The 19743-nt window shown below is 36.6% G+C and overlaps 1 protein-coding gene across 1 annotated transcript in view; it reads left to right on the forward strand.

The window, feature by feature from the left end:
* Positions 1-19106, forward strand: part of Uhrf2 (ubiquitin like with PHD and ring finger domains 2) — a 78450-nt gene extending 59344 nt beyond the window's left edge. The window contains exons 10-16 of the mRNA XM_004631733.2: positions 4189-4295; positions 7587-7749; positions 8458-8598; positions 11723-11819; positions 12107-12267; positions 15847-15945; positions 16952-19106. Of these exons, the coding sequence (XP_004631790.1) occupies positions 4189-4295; positions 7587-7749; positions 8458-8598; positions 11723-11819; positions 12107-12267; positions 15847-15945; positions 16952-17098 (915 nt within the window). The 3' untranslated portion in view covers positions 17099-19106. The remainder of the gene's footprint in view (positions 1-4188; positions 4296-7586; positions 7750-8457; positions 8599-11722; positions 11820-12106; positions 12268-15846; positions 15946-16951) is intronic.
* Positions 19107-19743: the final 637 nt, after the last annotated feature.

The following is a 19743-nucleotide window of genomic DNA, read 5'->3' on the forward strand; positions in this document are numbered from 1 at the left end:
AGTTGTCAGATATTTTCTCTTTAGTCCATGATTGTTTTTATGGAATGTTAGATGAGTTAGAGTAGCTATGGAGAAGACAATTGTGGTATGTTTTCTTATCTGCAGTGAGGCAGAAAAGCTTTCTTCACATTTTTTTTTTTTTTTTTTTTTTTTTTTTTGCAATGAGCAAATTAACAGTACTGCCCCCACCAAAAAATATATATAAAGGACTCATGTTAGTTATGTACTCTGAGCAAATCCTTTCTTTAAACATATGGAGTATATCCGACCTGTCAGTGTGATGCTAAAAATGAATGCCCCAAGTGGAGAGTAGGTGTTATCACTTTATCTTTTATTCCATCTTTTCAGTATAGTTACTAGTTGGGCATTAAAGCAGGAGAGACAAAATCCTAGTATCTTAAGTAGTTAAGTATTAAATAATGTAAAGAAGACTTTTATTCTTGGACTAAGATAACAGGTAGGCTTAAATTGCCAGCTAAGATGTATCTGGAAGTGGTGATATATTTTATAAGCATTTAAAACCTTTTGACCTATATTAGATAAGTCATAGCTATAGGAATAGGTGTGGGAAACACAATAAGCTTTTCTCATTCAAGATAAAATGTTTTGAAGCTCAAATTTGATGTAACATTTATGTAGCCAGTGACTTTTGTCCTGTTTGTATGAATGGATACAAAACACTTGAATACCTGCTAATAAATTAGTTAATATTTGGTGTAGTATCTTGAGAATGAGTCAAAGGCAGGTTTTAGTGTCCTGTGTTTTTGTCACCTTTCTTGAGAAACACAGTTGTCTGGAGAAGTAATTTCCACAGTGGTCCTAAGATTCTGAAGACATGCTGTTTGGTTATGTGTCCAGGAGCCATCTCTTCTAGCCATGAGACCCTAAGCAACTTCCTGAACCTCTGCCTTATCTGTAAAATAAGGTATATGCACTTAAACCTCTTGGTCTTGATATGAAAGTTAAATGATCACATGTGAAATGCCTTGCCTGTCCCCACATACGTGGTAAGGGCAGGGTAGATGTTCTCAGTGTAGCAGCAGTACCCTTTGTGCAGACATGTAAAGGGTATCCAGAGATAGAAACTGGCAAAAATTTAGGCGACTTTCTACACAGCCTTGATGTAAAGTATCATTAATACTAACCTGAGTAAAGTGGTGAGCATTTTAGTTGTGCTTTATGATGGCTTACTTTGATAGTCTTTAGAAGAAAGGTTGGCAAGATTTGGGTACTTATGTGATCAATTTGGTGGCTGGAGTGGCAGCACCCAAGCGGTCTTAGGGAGCTGCTGTAGCACCTTGAAGGAAGGGATCGGGTGATTGCATGCCTGCTGTAAACACAGTGTCTTTATGTGGGCTTTTCCTGGGTAGCAGTCTTCTTTAGAGGGCACAAAACCTTAATGGATCAAGGACTGGAAGATGCAAACAATTATTGCATGAGCTCTGACCATGTGATAAATCTGTTTTACTCTATTGTAATACAGAATTGTTTGGTATAATGATTGAAGTACAGATGAGTTGGAAGTATACATAGACTTTTAACCATTTTTCTTGATCCTTTATGATATTATGGTCGTGTGTTGGCTAAAAACAGCCAGGAATGATTTTGTTTCAATGTTTTAAATGTTATTTAGCTTAGTTGTTCATGTTATGCTGCTCTAATGCTATTTTTCTTTGTAGCACTCCTACAATTGTAACCTTAGATTTTAACAGTTTTGAAGGTGAATATTGTAGAATCAGTCCAAGTAACCATAGTCAAGACTTTAGTGATCAATTTAAGAAGTGTTCTGGAGTGCCTTAGATCTTATTAAAATTCTTCACATGCAAAAATAAAATTCCTTCATACCTTATTTTTTAAAAAATAGCAATCTCAATTTTGGGTCAATAAAAAGTAAATTCATGGGCCAGCCAAGTAGCTCAGTGGACTAAAGCACCTGCTTAGACAGAGTGCAGCGGCTGGGGTTCGATCTCCGTCCTGCCATGCCAGTCCCACCCCTGGGGCGCGCTGAGACAGCGATTGAGACTGGGCATGGTGGCACGTGCGTCCGTAATCCCAGTACTTGAGAGCCTGAAAACAGGAGAATCACTACAAGTCAGATCTGTGTAGTGAGACTTTGTAGACCCTGTACCCAATAGACCCTGTATGAAATACAAAAGAAAGCAAGATTTTCAGATCAGTAAAAAACACATTTAAATGTTAGGTAAGCTTTTTACAAAATACATTAATAGAAATTGATCCCAGGGCTTTGCACAGGCTACACAGATGCTCCTCCACTGAGTTATTTCCTGAGCCCACCCATCCATCTGCCTCCCAGACCTATCATCTTGCACTGTTGGGGATTGAGCCCTGGACCAACATGCTGAGTCACATCTCTAGTTCTCCTTATTTGGAAACAGGGCCTTGCTAAGTTACCCAGAGTAGGCTTGAATTTACAGTCCTCCTACTGCAGCTGTCCAGAGTCCTGGGGTTACAAGCATGTTCCACCATGCCCAGGTTTAGTGAGACAGTCTCAACTGAGGTGTCTCAGCTGTCCTAGCATTTGTGATTTTACTCCCTCAGGTTCACAGGCAGCTAGGAGTACAGTTGTATGTCACCATACCTTACTTAGGCTTTTAATCTAAAAAAAAAAAGAAAAGATGAGAAAAATCCGAATAGTTAACTTCCAGAGTAAGAATTTAGTAAACTTTGTTTTTTTGTTTTTTAGTGCAGGGTTTATAGGGCCTCACTACACAAGTCTTCTAATGATCCTCCTGTTTTCAGCCTCCCAAGGATTACAGGTGTGTGCTACCATGCCTAGTCTCTAATGACTTTTTTTTTTTTTTTTTTTAAATCTAATTAAAATCAGAACCAGGGCCAGCCAGATAGATCAGTGAACTAAAGCGCCTGCTTAGGCAGAGCTCAGCAACTGGGGTTTGATCTCCGGCCTGCTGTGCTAGCCCTGCCCCTGGGGCGTGCTGAGACAGCAATTGAGACTGGGTGTGGTGGTGCATGCCTGTAATCCCAGTATTGGGAGGCAAAAACAGGAGAATCACAGTCTGATCTGTGTAGTGAGACCCTATAGACCCTATACTAAGTAAAAATAAACAAATCAATGAATATAAAATCAGAATCAGTTATAGTGATTTTGCATTAAACAAGAATCACTAGTTAGTTGGTGTTGGTAGAATTAGTATAGTAATACTTTTACTCTTAAACTTTGAATATTGAGTCATCCAGAGACTTACACCCATATAAATTTGTAGCTACTTCAGAAATAATACCAGAGCTAGTTTATATAGCTTCTCTTTGGGCATTTCCCCTGAATGTTTAGTTCGATAGTAAATATTACTTTTAATTTTCACAATTTCTTTTTAATAGATGATTATTTTATGTGACTGTTGTAGATGAACTAGTAGAGTATAAAATGTAGAGAATTTTTTATTGTGTTATGATTGTGATGTAAAGTCTTTATGTAAACTTGGTTTATGGGGCTGGGGAGATGGCTCAGTAGAGGGAGTGCTTCCCTGAAAAATGCAAGGGCCTGAGTTCAATCCCCAGTTGTGCCAAAAAAAAAGGGAGGGATTTATAAAATTTATTTGATATCAGAATTTGAACACTGTTTGGTAACAAACTTAGGTATGGTATAGGTAGCAGCTGAGAGTTTAGTTATGGAGTGTTTATAAAGCATAGCTGAGAATGTCGGTTGAGGATGCCACCTGTGATCCCATCACTAGGCAGAACAAGGCAGGAAGATTGCTGCAAGTTTGGGGCTAACCTGGGCTACATAGTGAGCTCAAGGCCAGTCTAGGCTGCAGCCTAGACACAGTCTCAAAATTTAAAAAAAAGTTGAAAGTTGCATTATCTGTAAAGAGTCTACAAGATAGCAATGCTGTGTTTATTTTAGTTAATCTTGAATTAAAAAAAATATGTATCACACTCAGTTCCTAAAATCTTATAAAATGACATACATATATAGCGTGAGACTTCATGTGTGGAAGATGTCCAAAGTTAGAGTCTTTTTTTCAAAACTTATGTCTGGTGGTAAAATTTGAAGGAATACTACACAAGATTGCACTAATTTTTTCTATTTTGTTTCATGAGAAAAATGTCAATTCATAATATCCTAGAAACTGTTCTTACTCTGAAATAAAAATCAGAGAAATTATATTTGAGTTTAAGTATTTAATGTAAAAACATTTTTTTCTATAGGACCGAGGTGATGAATTTACATACACTGGAAGTGGTGGTAAAAATCTTGCTGGTAATAAGAGAATTGGTGCACCATCAGCTGATCAAACATTAACAAATATGAACAGGTACTTTTATAAAGACTAAAATTTGAATGCTATGTAAAAGTTTTCTTATAGGTTTGTAACTGACAATTTAAATTGCAGGGGATTTAAATTAACTCAAATTGGAAGTTAACTCAAATTTCAATGCCTTAATATACAACTGTAAGGATCATGTTTCTTTGTACTGTTATTTTTTTAATGTCACAGTAAATTAGTCTTAATACATATGCTATCTATTTGAAAACATGACACTTGAAAGAAAGGAACTTAAACAATATTAGTGAAATTCAGGATAAGGTGGCTTATTTACTATCCCATAAGTCAACATTGCGATGCTTTTCTCAGTATAGATCATCTTTTAAGAGAGACTAAGTAGTGAAACTTTTTTTTTTTTTTTTTTTTTTTTCCTTTTTTGTGGAACCAGGGGTTGAATTCAGGCCCTTGTGCTTGCTAGGCAAGCGCTTATTCTACTGAGCCACCTCCCTTGCCCACTAGTGAAACTCTTAATGAGACTCATTCATAGGAAATAAGGTTGTGATTGCCAGCCACATATGCATAAGGAAGTATGTTAATGTAATCATACCTACATTTAAGATACTTTTTGAATTTATTGTGATATCTTAATGTTATTAAGTGAGAAAATTTGTTTCAATACAAAATGATCCTTTTGGACTAAATCTTTTATAGCATTATGGAAGAGCCACCTTGTGCTGAGCTTTATTGTACACAAGTATTAATGGCATACAACTATTAAAACTCTGATAAAGTCATTATTTAAACAGAATATGAAACTCAACAATTCCAAAATATTTTGCTGTAAATGCATGCTACTATTAAATAGAAAACAAATCTAGACTAATAGCAAGGCCACAGTTTAATTTGTCAATTATGAAATTGTCAAATTTGTCAAAATATGAGATAATCACATCGTTAAATATTTTTATATAATGAAGAGTGTTTTGTGCATTGAGTAAAAGTATTCCCTTTGAGTCTAAGTCACTCGGTTTTTTTAAGTAGCATCCTTTTAAATTGTGATTACCGTGTGAACTAAAGAGTATGATTTCAAGACTTTATTGCATACTGAATTACATAGAATCTGTTCTTGTATCTTGTATATTATTTCTGACAGTAGGATTATTTTACTGACCCAGCAGAGGAGACAGGTCAGATTTGCTGGTGGAAACATTCCCGAGGCAGAAGCCCAGTCTCTGCATATTCTTTTTCTGTCAAAGATGCAGCTCTTCAGAATGAATGATCTTGAAAGAAGTTAGAAATAGTTCGATGCAATTTTGTTAATGAAAATATACCTTGAATTTGTAAAGGGACTTTTTGAAGTTGTCAAATCTGAAATTTCTATTTTTCCATTAAACAATTTGCATGACGAAAACTTCTTTCATAACTTCTCATTTATAGAATACATGGTAGATTATAAGCTTTTGAACAACCTAATAAGTACTATTACAGTCTTTACAAAATAATTGGTGGGTAATGTGAATGTTTTCTATTAGGAGAGGTGTGAGAATGAGATATTAGCTGAAAATATTTTAGGATTGACTTCTCATATAGACTTAAACATCCAGTTGATTATGTAGTAAGCTGTAAATGTGCCTTGTGATTGTAAGATCCCTAGGGCAAAGATACCTGTATCTCACGAGCGTGAAAACTGAGTGTAAAAGGCCCTTACTTGTGGCCCATAATATACTTTCCCCCAAATGATGTATGTATGGTGAAACTCACTTTCGTTTCTCTCCTGAGACAAAGTTGGACAGCTTCTTGCTTCTGAGTTTATTCCTATTTCTTCCCAGATCTTTCACTTTAAGAAACTGAAGAGGGCAACAAGGTAACCTGGCCATCCTTTATTAGGGCAGTTAGAGGCAACTGATTGAGCTCCAGATAGAGTAATCAACAACTTTGTGGCTGTTCTGCCTCGCTTCACCCTTTTGGACTATTTACGTCTTTGAGTAGCATGTATATGTATCTGAAACCAAAAGTGTGTGGACATTGCTAGTTAGTCATTAAAGTAATCATGACTAAAAGAAAGCACTCGAGATTTAAAGCATGTTCACTCCGTAACATGAAGATATTTATTACTCTAGTTCTTTAAGATACACGTATATCTTGGTATTCCATAAGTAAGATACACTCACCCTAGAGTTAATAGACATATTATCTTATACCTTCCAGAGTTTTAAATTATCTCCCTCTTAAGATAAAAAGATAACTTGGTAAAAACTTTATTCCTTCACTGCAGCTACAAAAGTTAGTTTTAAAAACAAAAGCCCAGAATAAGTTAATTTATTTTAAAAAATGACTATGGTCAAGATATTCCTTTTCAGTGGTTTAGTCATAGTATTAAAATCGCTTTTAAATTTTAGCCTGCATAAAATGAATATACCCCAGAATACTATTTTGTATCATATTTGACTTCACCATATTCACTATACTTTTTTTAACCTTATATTTCCAGTGTATTCTTTTTGCTTATGATAGGATATGGGTAACTTAGGAAAATACTGATTTTTCCCTAGATCATGTTATTTTTGACAGGACTAGGTTTTCCCACCAAAGATCTTCTAATGTCAATAAGCCCTCTTGATTCATTATACTAAGTCAGTATGTATACTTAAGTCAGATGCTTCTTCCAAATTGATGGTCCTCCTTATCTGTCATTAGTAACAGTAATCCCAGGCAGCCAAAAATTCTTTATTGTCATGATTTAACATAAGCATTTTGATGCTTGAGTCTTAAATTTATCTTTTTTTGTGGAGGATTTTAAAGAATATTCTCATCCTGCCATTGTTCTTAAAAAGTTTTAGAAATCTCTGTTGTCTGGAATGTGGACAAGTAGACCTACAGAGGTCGTTTGTACCTGGCTGACAGATTTATTTTTCTGACTTTCTTTCTACATCATTCCAGCAATTTACTTCACCCCCTTATCAAAAATAACTACTAAGACAATCATTTGCTTTAGTTTTCCAACGTTCTCCCTTCCCTCAACAACCGTTATTTAAAGAACATTCCATGTATTTTTAGTTGTTTTCTATTATACGTGGCACAGATGTTATTACTTTCAGAAGAACCCTACAGGCTATCTGAGAACCAATCCCCTGGCTTGGGGGTGACATCAGAAAACTGATTTGTCTTCTCTGCTGGTGGGGGAAAGCATAATCCTATTATCTGGAATAATATGGAAAGAATCATAGACTCTTAACCATCAGGTAAGGCATAATTTACCTTTTAATTGAGCTAATGACTCGATTATATACTTGAAGAAAGATTACTTGGTATAAAGACTTTGTTTTATTTTTTTTTTAGGGCATTGGCCCTAAACTGTGATGCTCCATTGGATGATAAAATTGGAGCAGAGTCTCGGAATTGGAGAGCTGGTAAGCCAGTCAGAGTGATACGCAGTTTTAAAGGGAGGAAGATCAGCAAATATGCTCCTGAAGAAGGCAACAGATATGATGGCATTTATAAGGTGCTCTATCTGGCATGACATCTTGTTAGTCATTCTTCCTGGGCTTTCCAGACAGGGTCACTTCAGGGTCCTGGTGGGTGGGCTACTGGAAGAAGGAAGGTGTCTCAGTTGTATTTCCACTTTCATTTTTATTTCATTAAAAAGTAAAATATTTCCAGTTAGTTTTGGAAATGACTTGAAACATAACCAGATATACAGAGAAAATTGTTAGTTTTTGTACTTCTGTCATGTTTTGTTTTGTTTTCCTTCAAAGCAAAAAAAAAGTTCCTAATGTCTGAGTTAAGAGATAAGGTCTTTATAGATTGATTCCCTATGGTCAAACCATTTAAATAACTTGCCTATTGTAGATCTTTTTCTTTTCAGAATGCTTTTAATGGTTGTAAAAGATTTTGCAAGCATAACATTAAAACATTAAAAATTGTTATGCTTTGCTTGAAAATACAGACAACTTCCACAATTCTTATGCGAAATTATGTTAATGAGCACAGTTTGTTAATGTGCTAAATGTAGTCTATCCTGTCTTTGTGGGAACTATCTAAATAGGGGATGAAGTCAAAATTGTTTTAAACCATATTCTTATTTATTGTACTTACAATAAAGCCAGTGTCTTCTGAAGTTAATTCTGGCAAGCATAAACCACCAATGTTAATCCATTTGAATAAATCTAAGCTTTGTATCTCAATGTACTACTGAAATATTACGCTTTAGGTGGTGAAATACTGGCCAGAGATTTCGTCTAGTCATGGATTCTTAGTTTGGCGCTACCTTTTAAGAAGAGATGATGTTGAACCTGCACCTTGGACCTCAGAGGGAATAGAGCGATCAAGGAGATTATGCCTACGTTTACAGGTTAGATATGTTGTCTAAGATGCTCAGATGTTCATGAAAATGTACATGTCTACTGTGTGTCTTAGCCGAGCTCTTGATCAGTGGACTCATAAGGGTAAAGAAGACGACCATGTGGCATATAAAAGGAAGAGTAAGCAGTTAACATCCTAGGGATCAGACTCTGTCAGATCGCACGTTGTCCGTAGGAAACACTGCACTGGTCAGTGAAAAGTAGAATGTTCCTGGTTAGTAAGCAAGTGACTCGAGGTGTGAGGGAACAAGATTTAGGAAATGTAGGTTTAGGGGACAGTGAAAGGGGCTTCTATCCTGTGAGACATGGAGGGAAGGTGGTGGGGGAAAGGAGTGAAAATGCTGGTAAAAGGGGTCTGCTTCCTACCGTTCTCGCTTTTCTTCACCCTTTTTCTCTCTTCCCCCACAAAGCTGCTTCTCTGCCCTGCTATCCTTTTAGTGATTAGCCTTTTTTTCCCATTTGCTCATGCCTGGCTGTTAATCCGTAGAAGACCTTGTTGGTTTTTATGCCTTCTGGATAGTCTGGCTGCATTCCCCTTCCACTGCCTATATACCCGAAACTGTTTCCCTGCCACTGACTTCGGAGCATGGTTTGCATTTGTCCCTCCTAATTCTCCATGTTGTGCTTCCTGTAAAGACCATCAGCCTTGTTGTTTCCCTTGGCTCTGCCACACTGCACATGTAGGGCTGAACTGTGGGCATGTGTCTGACCTCCCAGGCAGGGGAGTGTGTATCTTTTAGTGGACATCTGTTTGTTATTTTTTAACTCAGAATTTATTGTTTAAATAAGATCCATTAAGCTACTAAAATAATTACCAAAATAATGCCTTTATAAGTAAATATAAAAACTTGATCAAATTCTTGTGTTCAGAACATTAGATGGGTTTGATTTGAAACTGTGAGCCCAACTACTATGATGAATTAATACTGTGAGGCCAAAAACACGTAATACTTTAAAGATAGGTATTATCACCAGAGTATACTATTAAAACAAAGATATGAGGCCGGGGGTATAGCTCAGTGGCACAGTGCTTGCCTGACAAGTGGAGGGTTGCAAGTTCAATTCCTGATACCCGCCCCCACCCCCGCAAAAAAAAAAAAAAAAAAAAAGCCAAGCTAGCTGAGTGTGTTGGCACAAGCCTGTTAATCTCAACCACTCAGGGTGCTACAAGGGAGGAAGGTGAAACACTGATACTGAGCCTCTGATGCATGGCAGGACCCCATCTCAGGAAAAATAAACAATGACAGAGGTAATAGATAGAATGTGTTCCTTAAAACTGAACCCTTCAGAGATAAAAAATTTAGTAGTTTAGTCACTTAGATCTTCTAAAATTTCCCCTTTTTATTCTAACCTCCAGTATTAGGAGATGAGAAATTTGGCCCTGAAGGTTGGTTTTTTTTTTTTTTTTGCGGTACCGAGGATTGAACTCAGGACGTTGTGCTTGCCAGGCAAGCACCTATTCTACTGAGCTATCTCCCTGGCCCCAACCCTGAAGTTTTTGTCTTAGATTGATTTATCTATTTTATTACCATTTCTGTGCTTATCCATGGTTTATCCTCACTTTGGTATCTAGATTCTACATTCCTTTAACTTAGGCTGCTTAGTAACAACACATGAAGTTTTTTTTCTTCTTTTAGGTCTGATACTTAGATCATAAAATGGAATATTTTAGAAATGAAAACTACATGGCCTTAGTCAATTTGGTTTATTATTATTTATTTATTTTTGTGGAACCAGGAATTGAACTCAGGCCCTTGCACTTGCCAGGCAAGTAAGTGCTTAGTCTACTGAGCTATCTCCCTGGCCCCTATTATTTTTTTTAATCAATACATTGTACATTGTTATCTTCTTAGTGGTTATCCATAGTACAAGAAACAGACAGGATATTCTGTCCAAACACTGTTAGTACACCTCTTTCTTTTCATTGAATTAAATGAAAGTAGCTGTAAATTTATCCTATTTTGTATTTATAAATACAAAATTATCTTTCCTTTGTATCCTTTTTTTTTATTGTCTGTCAGAGGTGAATATTCTATTGGCATCTAAATACTATAGGTTGAGCTGTGGGGGACTCAGGTCAATAATTTCTGACATTGCCAGTTAAATATAAGACCCAATGCTATTATGGGCTACTGGACTCTTTTAGAATATTTTGCTGAGTTTACACACCTATAACATTCAATAACGGAACTTAGAAAAAATGGGGTATACCGATGAATGTCCATTTTGTATCTCTGTATTCAAAGAGGTTGGGATAGATATATAGTTGCATTCTCTTAATGAATAGAATGATTTGTTCTAATGGTGTTTGTAAATGGGATCACAAGTCCGCATCTTGTACAGCAATTAACCACTAAGAAGAATATATGCAGTGTATTATTTGTTGAAACTGTCCTTCCGATATGATTTGAAACTGTCTCATTGCTATCTGTTTGTCAATAAAACTTTGAAAAAAATAAAATAAATAAATAAATACTATAGGTGTTTGAATTCAACTAAACAAGCTAACACTGTCTAGTGGGTTATCAGAAGTTATTGACTTGAGCCTTTTATAGCTTATCATATTAATATGGCTTTTATATACCTCGTTTTTATACTTTTCTGCTGAATGGTTAAGACCAAGATATAGCAAGACCTATGTAACAAGAAATGTAACTTTTGTATCTGATAAGGTCAGCCAAGTACTCTTAGGATTTATCCTGTAGCCCTGTACTGCCCTTTGTACATCCTTTTGTCAGTGTCAGCTATGAGGCTGAGTCACAGCCATTGCTTAACCAATTTGCTCTCTGTGAAAGCCTGAGAAAATGTTTCTTTCTCTCCATGTGACTCTCCCCAGGCACACTATACATCATCGAACACATTCCTCTGTGACTCCATAATCTTCTTGAACAGAAAATTTGGAGCACAACTGAGTTACATGTTGTTACAGTACAGGTTCTCCTATGTCGAATTTGGGATATTAATAGTCTTCTGAATTTTTTTTCTTAGAAAGCATTTATCCTTTGTGTAAATTCTTTCAGTTTAGGAAGGAGACTACTCCCTCTGTCCTATCAACCTTCTCCCCAGGCTCCAGACCCTGCAAAGCTTACCTCTTGGTTGTTTTCCCCCTGCCAGTACCCTGCAGGTTACCCTTCAGACAAGGAGAGCAAGAAGACTAAAGGCCAGTCGAAGAAGCCAGCCGGGGAGGCTGCCAAACGGCCACCTGCACGCGGTGGGTGATGCTTGCAGAGTGCAGAGCCTAGCATGCGTGTTCTGATAGCACGGTCTCACACCACGTGGAGAGAGTCCTAAGAATTTAAAGGAAAGGGTTTTGGTGTTCGGGGGCTGAATGATGGGTCTTTTGTGTATTTTAATAATGTCAGCCTCTTACCAGCAACAAATGTAGTGTCCTAAACTCCAGGGTGGGTTAGAAGCTGCTTCCTGTAGTTGAACTTCCTGCTTAGTCTTTTGTTATGGTGACTCTAAGGTGAACTACTGACACTTTAAAACTAAATCTAGATGAATGTCCAAGTGCCTCCAAAGTGATCAAAGCATCAGATTCAGCAGAAGCCACCGTGGAGGCTTTCCAGCTTACCCCTCAGCAGCAGCATCTCATCAGAGAAGACGCTCAGAACCAGAAACTGTGGGACGAAGTGCTGGCATCGCTTGTGGAAGGACCAGTATGTGCAAGTTTTCCTAAATAATGTTGCATTATTAACAAGTGATGGAAAATAATTTTCTGTGAAGTATAATTTTGAAATTATACTTGATCCTGAGGGTGCTGGGATGTGGCTCAATGTAGAGCTCTTGCCTTGCATGCATAAGTCTGGGTTTGAGCCCCAGCACCACACACACACACACAAAAGCATTAACTGTTCCTTCCAGTAAGCCAATAAAAATTAGTAGTACAGTTATCTTAACTTCATTCATATGTATTCCCCCCACCCCTTTCTTCTTTTTTCCTTTCCCTCATCCCAATTGTTCTTTCCCCCCTTTTTTTTTTATGTATTTGTTACAGGGTCTCAGTACGCAGCTTGGACTCATAGTGATCTTTCTATTCACAGCCTTACTAGTGCTGGGATTACAGGCATGCACCACCATGCCCAGTCTCAGTGGCTGGCTCAGAGCACCCGGCCTTGCCAGCACAGCATGTGGTGCTGAGGATCGGGGACCCCCCCCAAAGAAAGGACACTTAATCCGCTGAGCTATCTCACAGGCCCTTGTTCAGTTTCTTTCCCTTTCACAGTGCCTATTTTACCTTTCAGATTTTATTTGCTCTTTCAGCTTCTTACATTAGGGAGACAGTATGATGTTTACACATGTGGATCTGATTTATGTCACTTAAGAGTGTAGTCTCTAGTTGGATATATTTACTTATAAAAGCTTCAAGTTTATCTTTCCTTATAGCTAAGTAATACTCCATTGTATAAAAATACCACATCTTTTTTATCCATTTCTCAATTGATGGGCATTTGGGTTGTTTCCAAAATTCATCTATGACAAATTGCACTACTGTAAACATGGGTACACATATATCACTGAGGTACCATTGTTGATTTCCTATCATTTTGTTTCGGAATTCTGTGTCATTTTTAATGTTTTATTTTTAATTTTTTATTCTCTTTAAAAAAGCAAGACAGATTTTAAAGAAGGAAGAGCTTTCATCCTTTTACTCAGTGCCACCATCTTTCAGAAATTATTGGAGTTAATAAACTTAAATGGCTTTTTAAAATTAATTTTATTGAGAAGTAGCAATGAGAAAATGGCTCTTATATTTATTTTGACATCTTTAGGTTTTTTTCGCCAGGTGTGGTGGTACATATGTACTTCCAACTATTCAAGTAGCTGAATAGGAGGTTAGAAAATTGAAGGTCAGTTGGGCAACTTAGACCCTGTCTCAGAAAGGCATGGAGGATTGGGGCTGGGGAGATAGATCAGTGGCATAAATGCCTGCCTGGCAAGCACAAGGTCCTGAGTTTGATCCCCAGTACCAAAAATAAAGAAAACAAAAGAAAGGCTAACCAAATAGCTCAGTGGATTAAAGTGCCTGCTTAGGCAGATGCAGCAGCCGGGGTTCGATCCCCAGCCTGCCGTGGTGGCGCATGCCTGTAATCCCAGCTCTTTTGGGAGGCTGAAAACAGACCACTACAAAGTGAGACCCTATACACCCTGTAGACCCTTACTAAAATACAAAAAGAAAGAAAGAAAGAAACATGGAGGGGACACAGCTCAATGGTAGAATACCCTAGGGTTTGACCTTTAGTACCACAGAAGCAAAAGGAAAATAAAACAGGTTTTAGCCAATGATGACTTTTAAATGAATATGAATACATTTATAACTAAACTGCTTTCCAAGACCCTGATAGGATAGGCAGCTGCCCCTTCCTGTGCCTGTGTACTCTGACTGCTTTGACTCCTGTATTCTGTGCTGAACAGTCAGCTCCCCAGGATTTTATACACACTGTCTCTGTGACCAGAACTCTACTGTCTGCCTTGGTGAGACTCATTCTTTCATACCTTTAAGACATAAGTATTATACTACCCAGAAACATCCGCCACTGCTCCTTCCTTAAAATAGCCAATTTGTGTCTGACTTTTAACTGGCTGATTTTCCTTAATTTATTACTATCTGAAAGTTATTTTTTGTCTGTTCTCGCATAGGAATATAAATTGCATGAGATTAGAGACTTTTCATTTATATTACCACTGTATAAATATAAATTTATATTTATATAAATAAATAGATGAGTACCTAACACTGTATAGATGAGTACCTAATACCCCATAGGAACTAAAAATATTGATACTACATATAGCTATTCAAAAGTAGACCACAGAGTTACAGGTACTAGGAAAATTTCAAAATTTCAGTTTTCTTCAAAGTAATTTGTTGGGCCGGGGAGATGGCTCATTGGAATAAGCACTTCCGTGGCAAGCACAAGGGCCTGAGTTCAATCCCCAGTTCCGCAAAAACAAAACAACAACAACAAAAACGCAGTAATTTGTTAACAAAAGGGTACCTGGTATAAAATTTTGAGTTTTTACCATTTATCTGTGGATGTGTTTGTTTTTGCTGTCAGTGGGGATTGAACCGAGGGCCTTCACACTGGGCTACATCCAGACCTTTTTTAATTTTGAAACAATATCTCACCAACTTGCTAAACTACCCAGGCAAAGGTGGAACTGGAATCCTTCTTAGCATTCCAGAGTGAGGGATTACAGATGGGGTTATACAGTATTTATAATTTACTTGAATTTCTAATCCATGTTAATGTAACAGCATCAAAGCATGTTTTGAAATACACCATTTTTTTCTTACTTGAAATTATTATACATTTGCCCTTCTGTTAACAAAAAGAAAAATAATACATTCTCTCACTTCCAAAAATAACTAAAGGGTTATCTTTGTAACTTCAAAACCTACCATTTTTTTCTAGTTTAAAAGACATGAATAGCCTGGCTTGTACTGCTAATGGCTTTTAAAGATACAGTATATGAGATCTATTTGAAAATGCTTTCTTTAGATAACTGTACATTTTATAGTTTTATCCCACTTTAGGTATACATTAGCAACCAAAGAAATAGACTTTGGCAGTTGAGGCAAAATATCACCAAAAATCATCAAAAATAGTATGTTGATTCTTTGTGGTATTAAATATGACAGAGTACTTTTGCCTAGTTCTTTTTTGACACAGAGTCTTACTGTGTAGTTCAGGCTAGCTTTGAACTCACTATGTAGCCCAGTCTACCCTTGAACTTGTGATCCTCCTGCTTCAGCATCCTGAGCGCTGGGATTACAGCCATGCACCACCACACCCAGCTTTGTTGTTGTTGTTGTTTTAAGCTTCAAAAATGTTTTGTTTTATATCAGTAACATGTTCAGTGGATGACTTTCATATACCAGAGTAGAACGCAGTCGTGCCTGTGAGAAGGTGAGCACGTAGTGGCACTTCTAGGCTGTGTTGTGTTTTGTTTATGTGATGCTAGAATTGAGCCTTCTTCATGTTAGACAGTCCCTCATGCCACTGAGCTACCGCCCTTGCCCCTGATTTTTTTGTGTGTATCAAAAGTAGTTTCTCTTGGAATGTGATATGTAGTTGGAATTTGGGTTTTCTTCACTCGTGTTTGCTTGAAGTAGTTGAAGATTTTCTTTTTCTTAATATTAAACATTAAATATAAGTCAATTTTTGATCCTCTAGAATTTCATTGTACATTGTGTACTGCTAACATTGTTTTCCTTTCTCTTGGTGACATTTCAGAACTTTCTGAAAAAATTGGAACAATCTTTCATGTGTGTTTGCTGTCAGGAGCTAGTTTATCAACCTGTGACAACAGAGTGCTTCCACAATGTCTGTAAAGTAAGTCGGATTCCCCTCCCACTTTATCCTGACAGACCTACGGGGACGTTAAACTGTATACCTGCTTTTAGCATGTGAAAACATTTTTTCTTGCAGGAGAACAGCTATGGAACCTTGCCATTTAAGACACATTTAATTACAGCTTGGTTGTAAATACGTGTTTTAATTTTATTTTAATAGAAAGTCTGACATATATTGCTTTTAGTGTTACAATATGTTTAGAATTACGGAGGAAGGGATGAACTAGAAGAAACCAAGATTATTGTTGTTTTCGATATGAGTTTGTGAATTTTAGTTTTATGCAATTGATAAAAGAAATCTGAAACAGATTTTTTTCTGGCAGGATGCTCGCATGATACAAATATTATGTTATCATTGTGTTATGGAAGGAAAATTTGAGTTTTAGTCTAGTCAAAGTTAGAAACCTGCTATACGAAGTGGTGGTTTTATTCCCTGACCTAACTTCAGAACTTGATTACTTTTAAAAATGGGAACAATTCTCTGTATGTGTTTGTGCTTAAGCACCAGTTAATTCTGTATATTTAGTATAGCTACATATATTTTTAGAAGATGCATTATCTGTTAAGTGATAGATAAGTATATAACTTATTTCTAATGAACAGAAACCTGGGTTTTTACCTCCTTTCCTGCTGCATCAGTAAACAGCTAGGCTTAAATAAGTCCAGCATAAATGATCAGGCTAGTAGGAACCACACTTACCAGATGAGGCGATTGAAGCACAAAATAGTTAAAACACACTAAGCTCTCACAGTATTTGTCAGGGGTAGAACTATGTATAGACTTTGAGTATAAATGGTATAATTTATCTTCAGGCCTTTTAAGGTGTACACTTACTATAAACAGTAAGTTTCTAATTCCTGTTTAAAAGCCTAAGCTACTGATTTCTTTTCCATGTTTGACCCTCTTATAAAATTGGATTTGTGTGTGTGTGTGTGTGTGTGTGTGTGTGTGTGTGTGTGTGTTTCCCCCTTTGTTTTTACCTTAGGATTGCTTGCAGCGCTCTTTTAAGGCCCAAGTTTTCTCCTGCCCTGCTTGCCGGCATGATCTCGGCCAGAATTACGTCATGATTCCCAATGAGATTCTGCAGACTCTACTTGACCTTTTCTTCCCTGGCTATAGCAAAGGACGATGATCGATCTACTTCTGTGTTGTTCCGGTGGCTTATTGGACAATAAAGAATCTAAAGTGGGTGGGGAGGGAGGAAACAACAGTGGACCATCTCTCTCACATTTTGAAGCAGCTACTCCTCTTTCCCACATAGCCATCACCTTGTGTGTGTAGTAGGGGCCCATTTTTCAGCTGTCTTAACTATTAAAAGGTAGTTCTGTCAGTAACAACTAGTTTTAATGAGTAAGTCAAAGCCTCAGCTCTAGTTGATATCCAAGTTATGATTTATTTTGCAACTACCTCAGGACAGAAAAGATTTATGGGGATTTTAAAAATCATTGAATAATTAGTTAAATGAGATTTTAGCTACACACTGCCTCCCAAATATTAGTTGTGCCTGGTTCTTGTAATTTGATTTTATGAAAAAGAAGATGACACGAGATTCTTGGAATGAACGCAGCTTCTGTAGTATGCATAACACTTTTTAAAATGTCTCTTCTTCCATTACAGTATGTTTTTGCAAGGACAGGTTCGTTTTTTAGCCCATTTTGTGAGCTCCATTGTGCTTTTCTTCTGGTGTTTTATGCAAGTTGACTACTAATGACTAATGAAAACAATATGAATGCATTCTTGCTGCATTAGTGTAATGTGGTGTGGTTTTGCAGTTAAAAGAGGTATTCAGATGCTTTAGTTGTAAATGTTCATGAAAAGCCACTTCCGTATTAGTCAAACTGCTTTTTAGTGAGTTTCACCAGTGATTTTATATCTTCAGAGTATTGAGGGTTGTTCTGACTTTTGAGGGGGTTGAAATTGCTTCATATTGTGACCCTAAATTTTATATTCACTATATTCCTTAAAAGTATACCTTAATAAATATTTTATGATCAGAAAGCGTTCATTTTGCTTTACTTCTATATAATTTTATGGTTCATGTTATGGATTTTTAAGAATCAGTTTCTTGAAATTTTCATTGTATGTCTTTATTAAAACATTTTGACTCCGAATTTTGGTAATGACTAGAATGAAAATTTTCTAACCTAATGCATATTAATTGTAAAATAAGGTCTTACAGAGACAAATCCCATCTTCAGTTTAAATTTCTTTTAAAGTGTTCTATTGAATGTGGAAATTTTGAAAGAACATAGTGAATGTTCTTTTATCTGTAACTCCTATATTCCATTTTTCCATGAGTGCTGCTTATTTCAGACATGAGACCATTTTAAGTGTTGTTCTGTTATAGTCATTTTTATCAGAGAAAATTTTAATGTGATCATGTCTTTGTAACCCTATTCAAAGCTAACTAACCGTCCGTCTGTCTCAGCGACATTTACTGAATGTCTGCTTTGTGTAGTCACGTGACATGTACCTCTGGCAGTCTGTAGCAGAAGCTTGATGGTCTCGTGCGCTGCATAGGTTGTCACTCGTGCATGTCTACATGCACTTAAATTCAAAATCAAGAGTCCATTGTGACAGTGAATCTAATGTCACTGAGTATCCCTTAATATAGTGATCTTTCCGTAACTGTGATGGTGAACCTTGTAGAGTTTTCAGTGATGACAACAGTCCACTGTGACGGGGGTGCCATAGGTTCACCACCACTGGTCAAGCCTTAAAAGAAGCCCAAAAATCATTTTTATTGTGAAGAATCATTTCATTAGGATCTTCTTAGATTGAAAGTGAATTATAAGCTGTATTGCCCTGGGCTGTATTCCCTATAGCATTTGACCAGGGTGAATGAAGACTGGGAAGTAATCTCCCTGTTCCAGCTCTTTGAAGTTTAATTCTACTGCTACTGTTAGTAAAGTAAGTACATCTCAGAATTATGCTGTGTTATCTTAACTCCACTACAACAGAAGGAGCTAGGAAAGAAGGATAAATACAGCTGTCAAGAAAGGGCAAAGCTAAGGAATTTTGTATTCAAAAACTTTTAAGTTTTTTTAAGATGAAGTATTTTTACATAAATATTTCAAAGGATATGTAGAAAATAGGGACTTTTCAAAAGACATTCCCAAAGTACTATTGTCACATGTTAAAAAAAAAAAGCAACACAGAATTTCTTTACATTATAAACTCTAATAAATTTCCTGGATTTCCCTTAAATATTGTGAGTGCTTTTATCTAGATCAAGATCCAAATACTTTACATAGTGACTAATTGGTATTTAAATTCCTTTCTTTAAGACAGGGTTTCACTATGTAGTTTAGGCTGGCTTCGAACTTGCAGGTTCTGAAGTGCTGAGATTGAGACGTGCCTCTTAGCTAGTTTTTAAGTGTGTGTGTTTCCTCGGTCATTTATCTTCTGTGCTACACACATACACACTCCTTTACTGTTTGCATTTTGTAAAAATAAGATGTTCATTCTGAGATGTTTCTGGCCCATTTAGTTAAGGTACCATAACATCACTCTGTGATGTAGCTTAACATGATTTGTGTGAATTGGTAGAAGTAAAAGTATGACCACATCCAGTTATTATTTTTTTCTTTTGCAGATTTCAGAGATGGTATGTCATCAGAAAGCATATGATACCTGGGTGTCTCTTAAGGCTTCAATTTGAAAAACAAGCTTTTAGGAAATAATTGGAATTTTTTACATTTAATAGGGTAGAGTGACAATTGTTGAATACTAATATTTCATGTAGCTAGAACTGAGGGTTTTTTTTTTTTTTTTTTA

Source organism: Octodon degus, unplaced genomic scaffold (genome assembly GCF_000260255.1).
Source record: "Octodon degus isolate 3935 unplaced genomic scaffold, OctDeg1.0 scaffold00044, whole genome shotgun sequence".
In the NCBI taxonomy this organism is placed as follows: Eukaryota; Metazoa; Chordata; class Mammalia; order Rodentia; family Octodontidae; genus Octodon; species Octodon degus.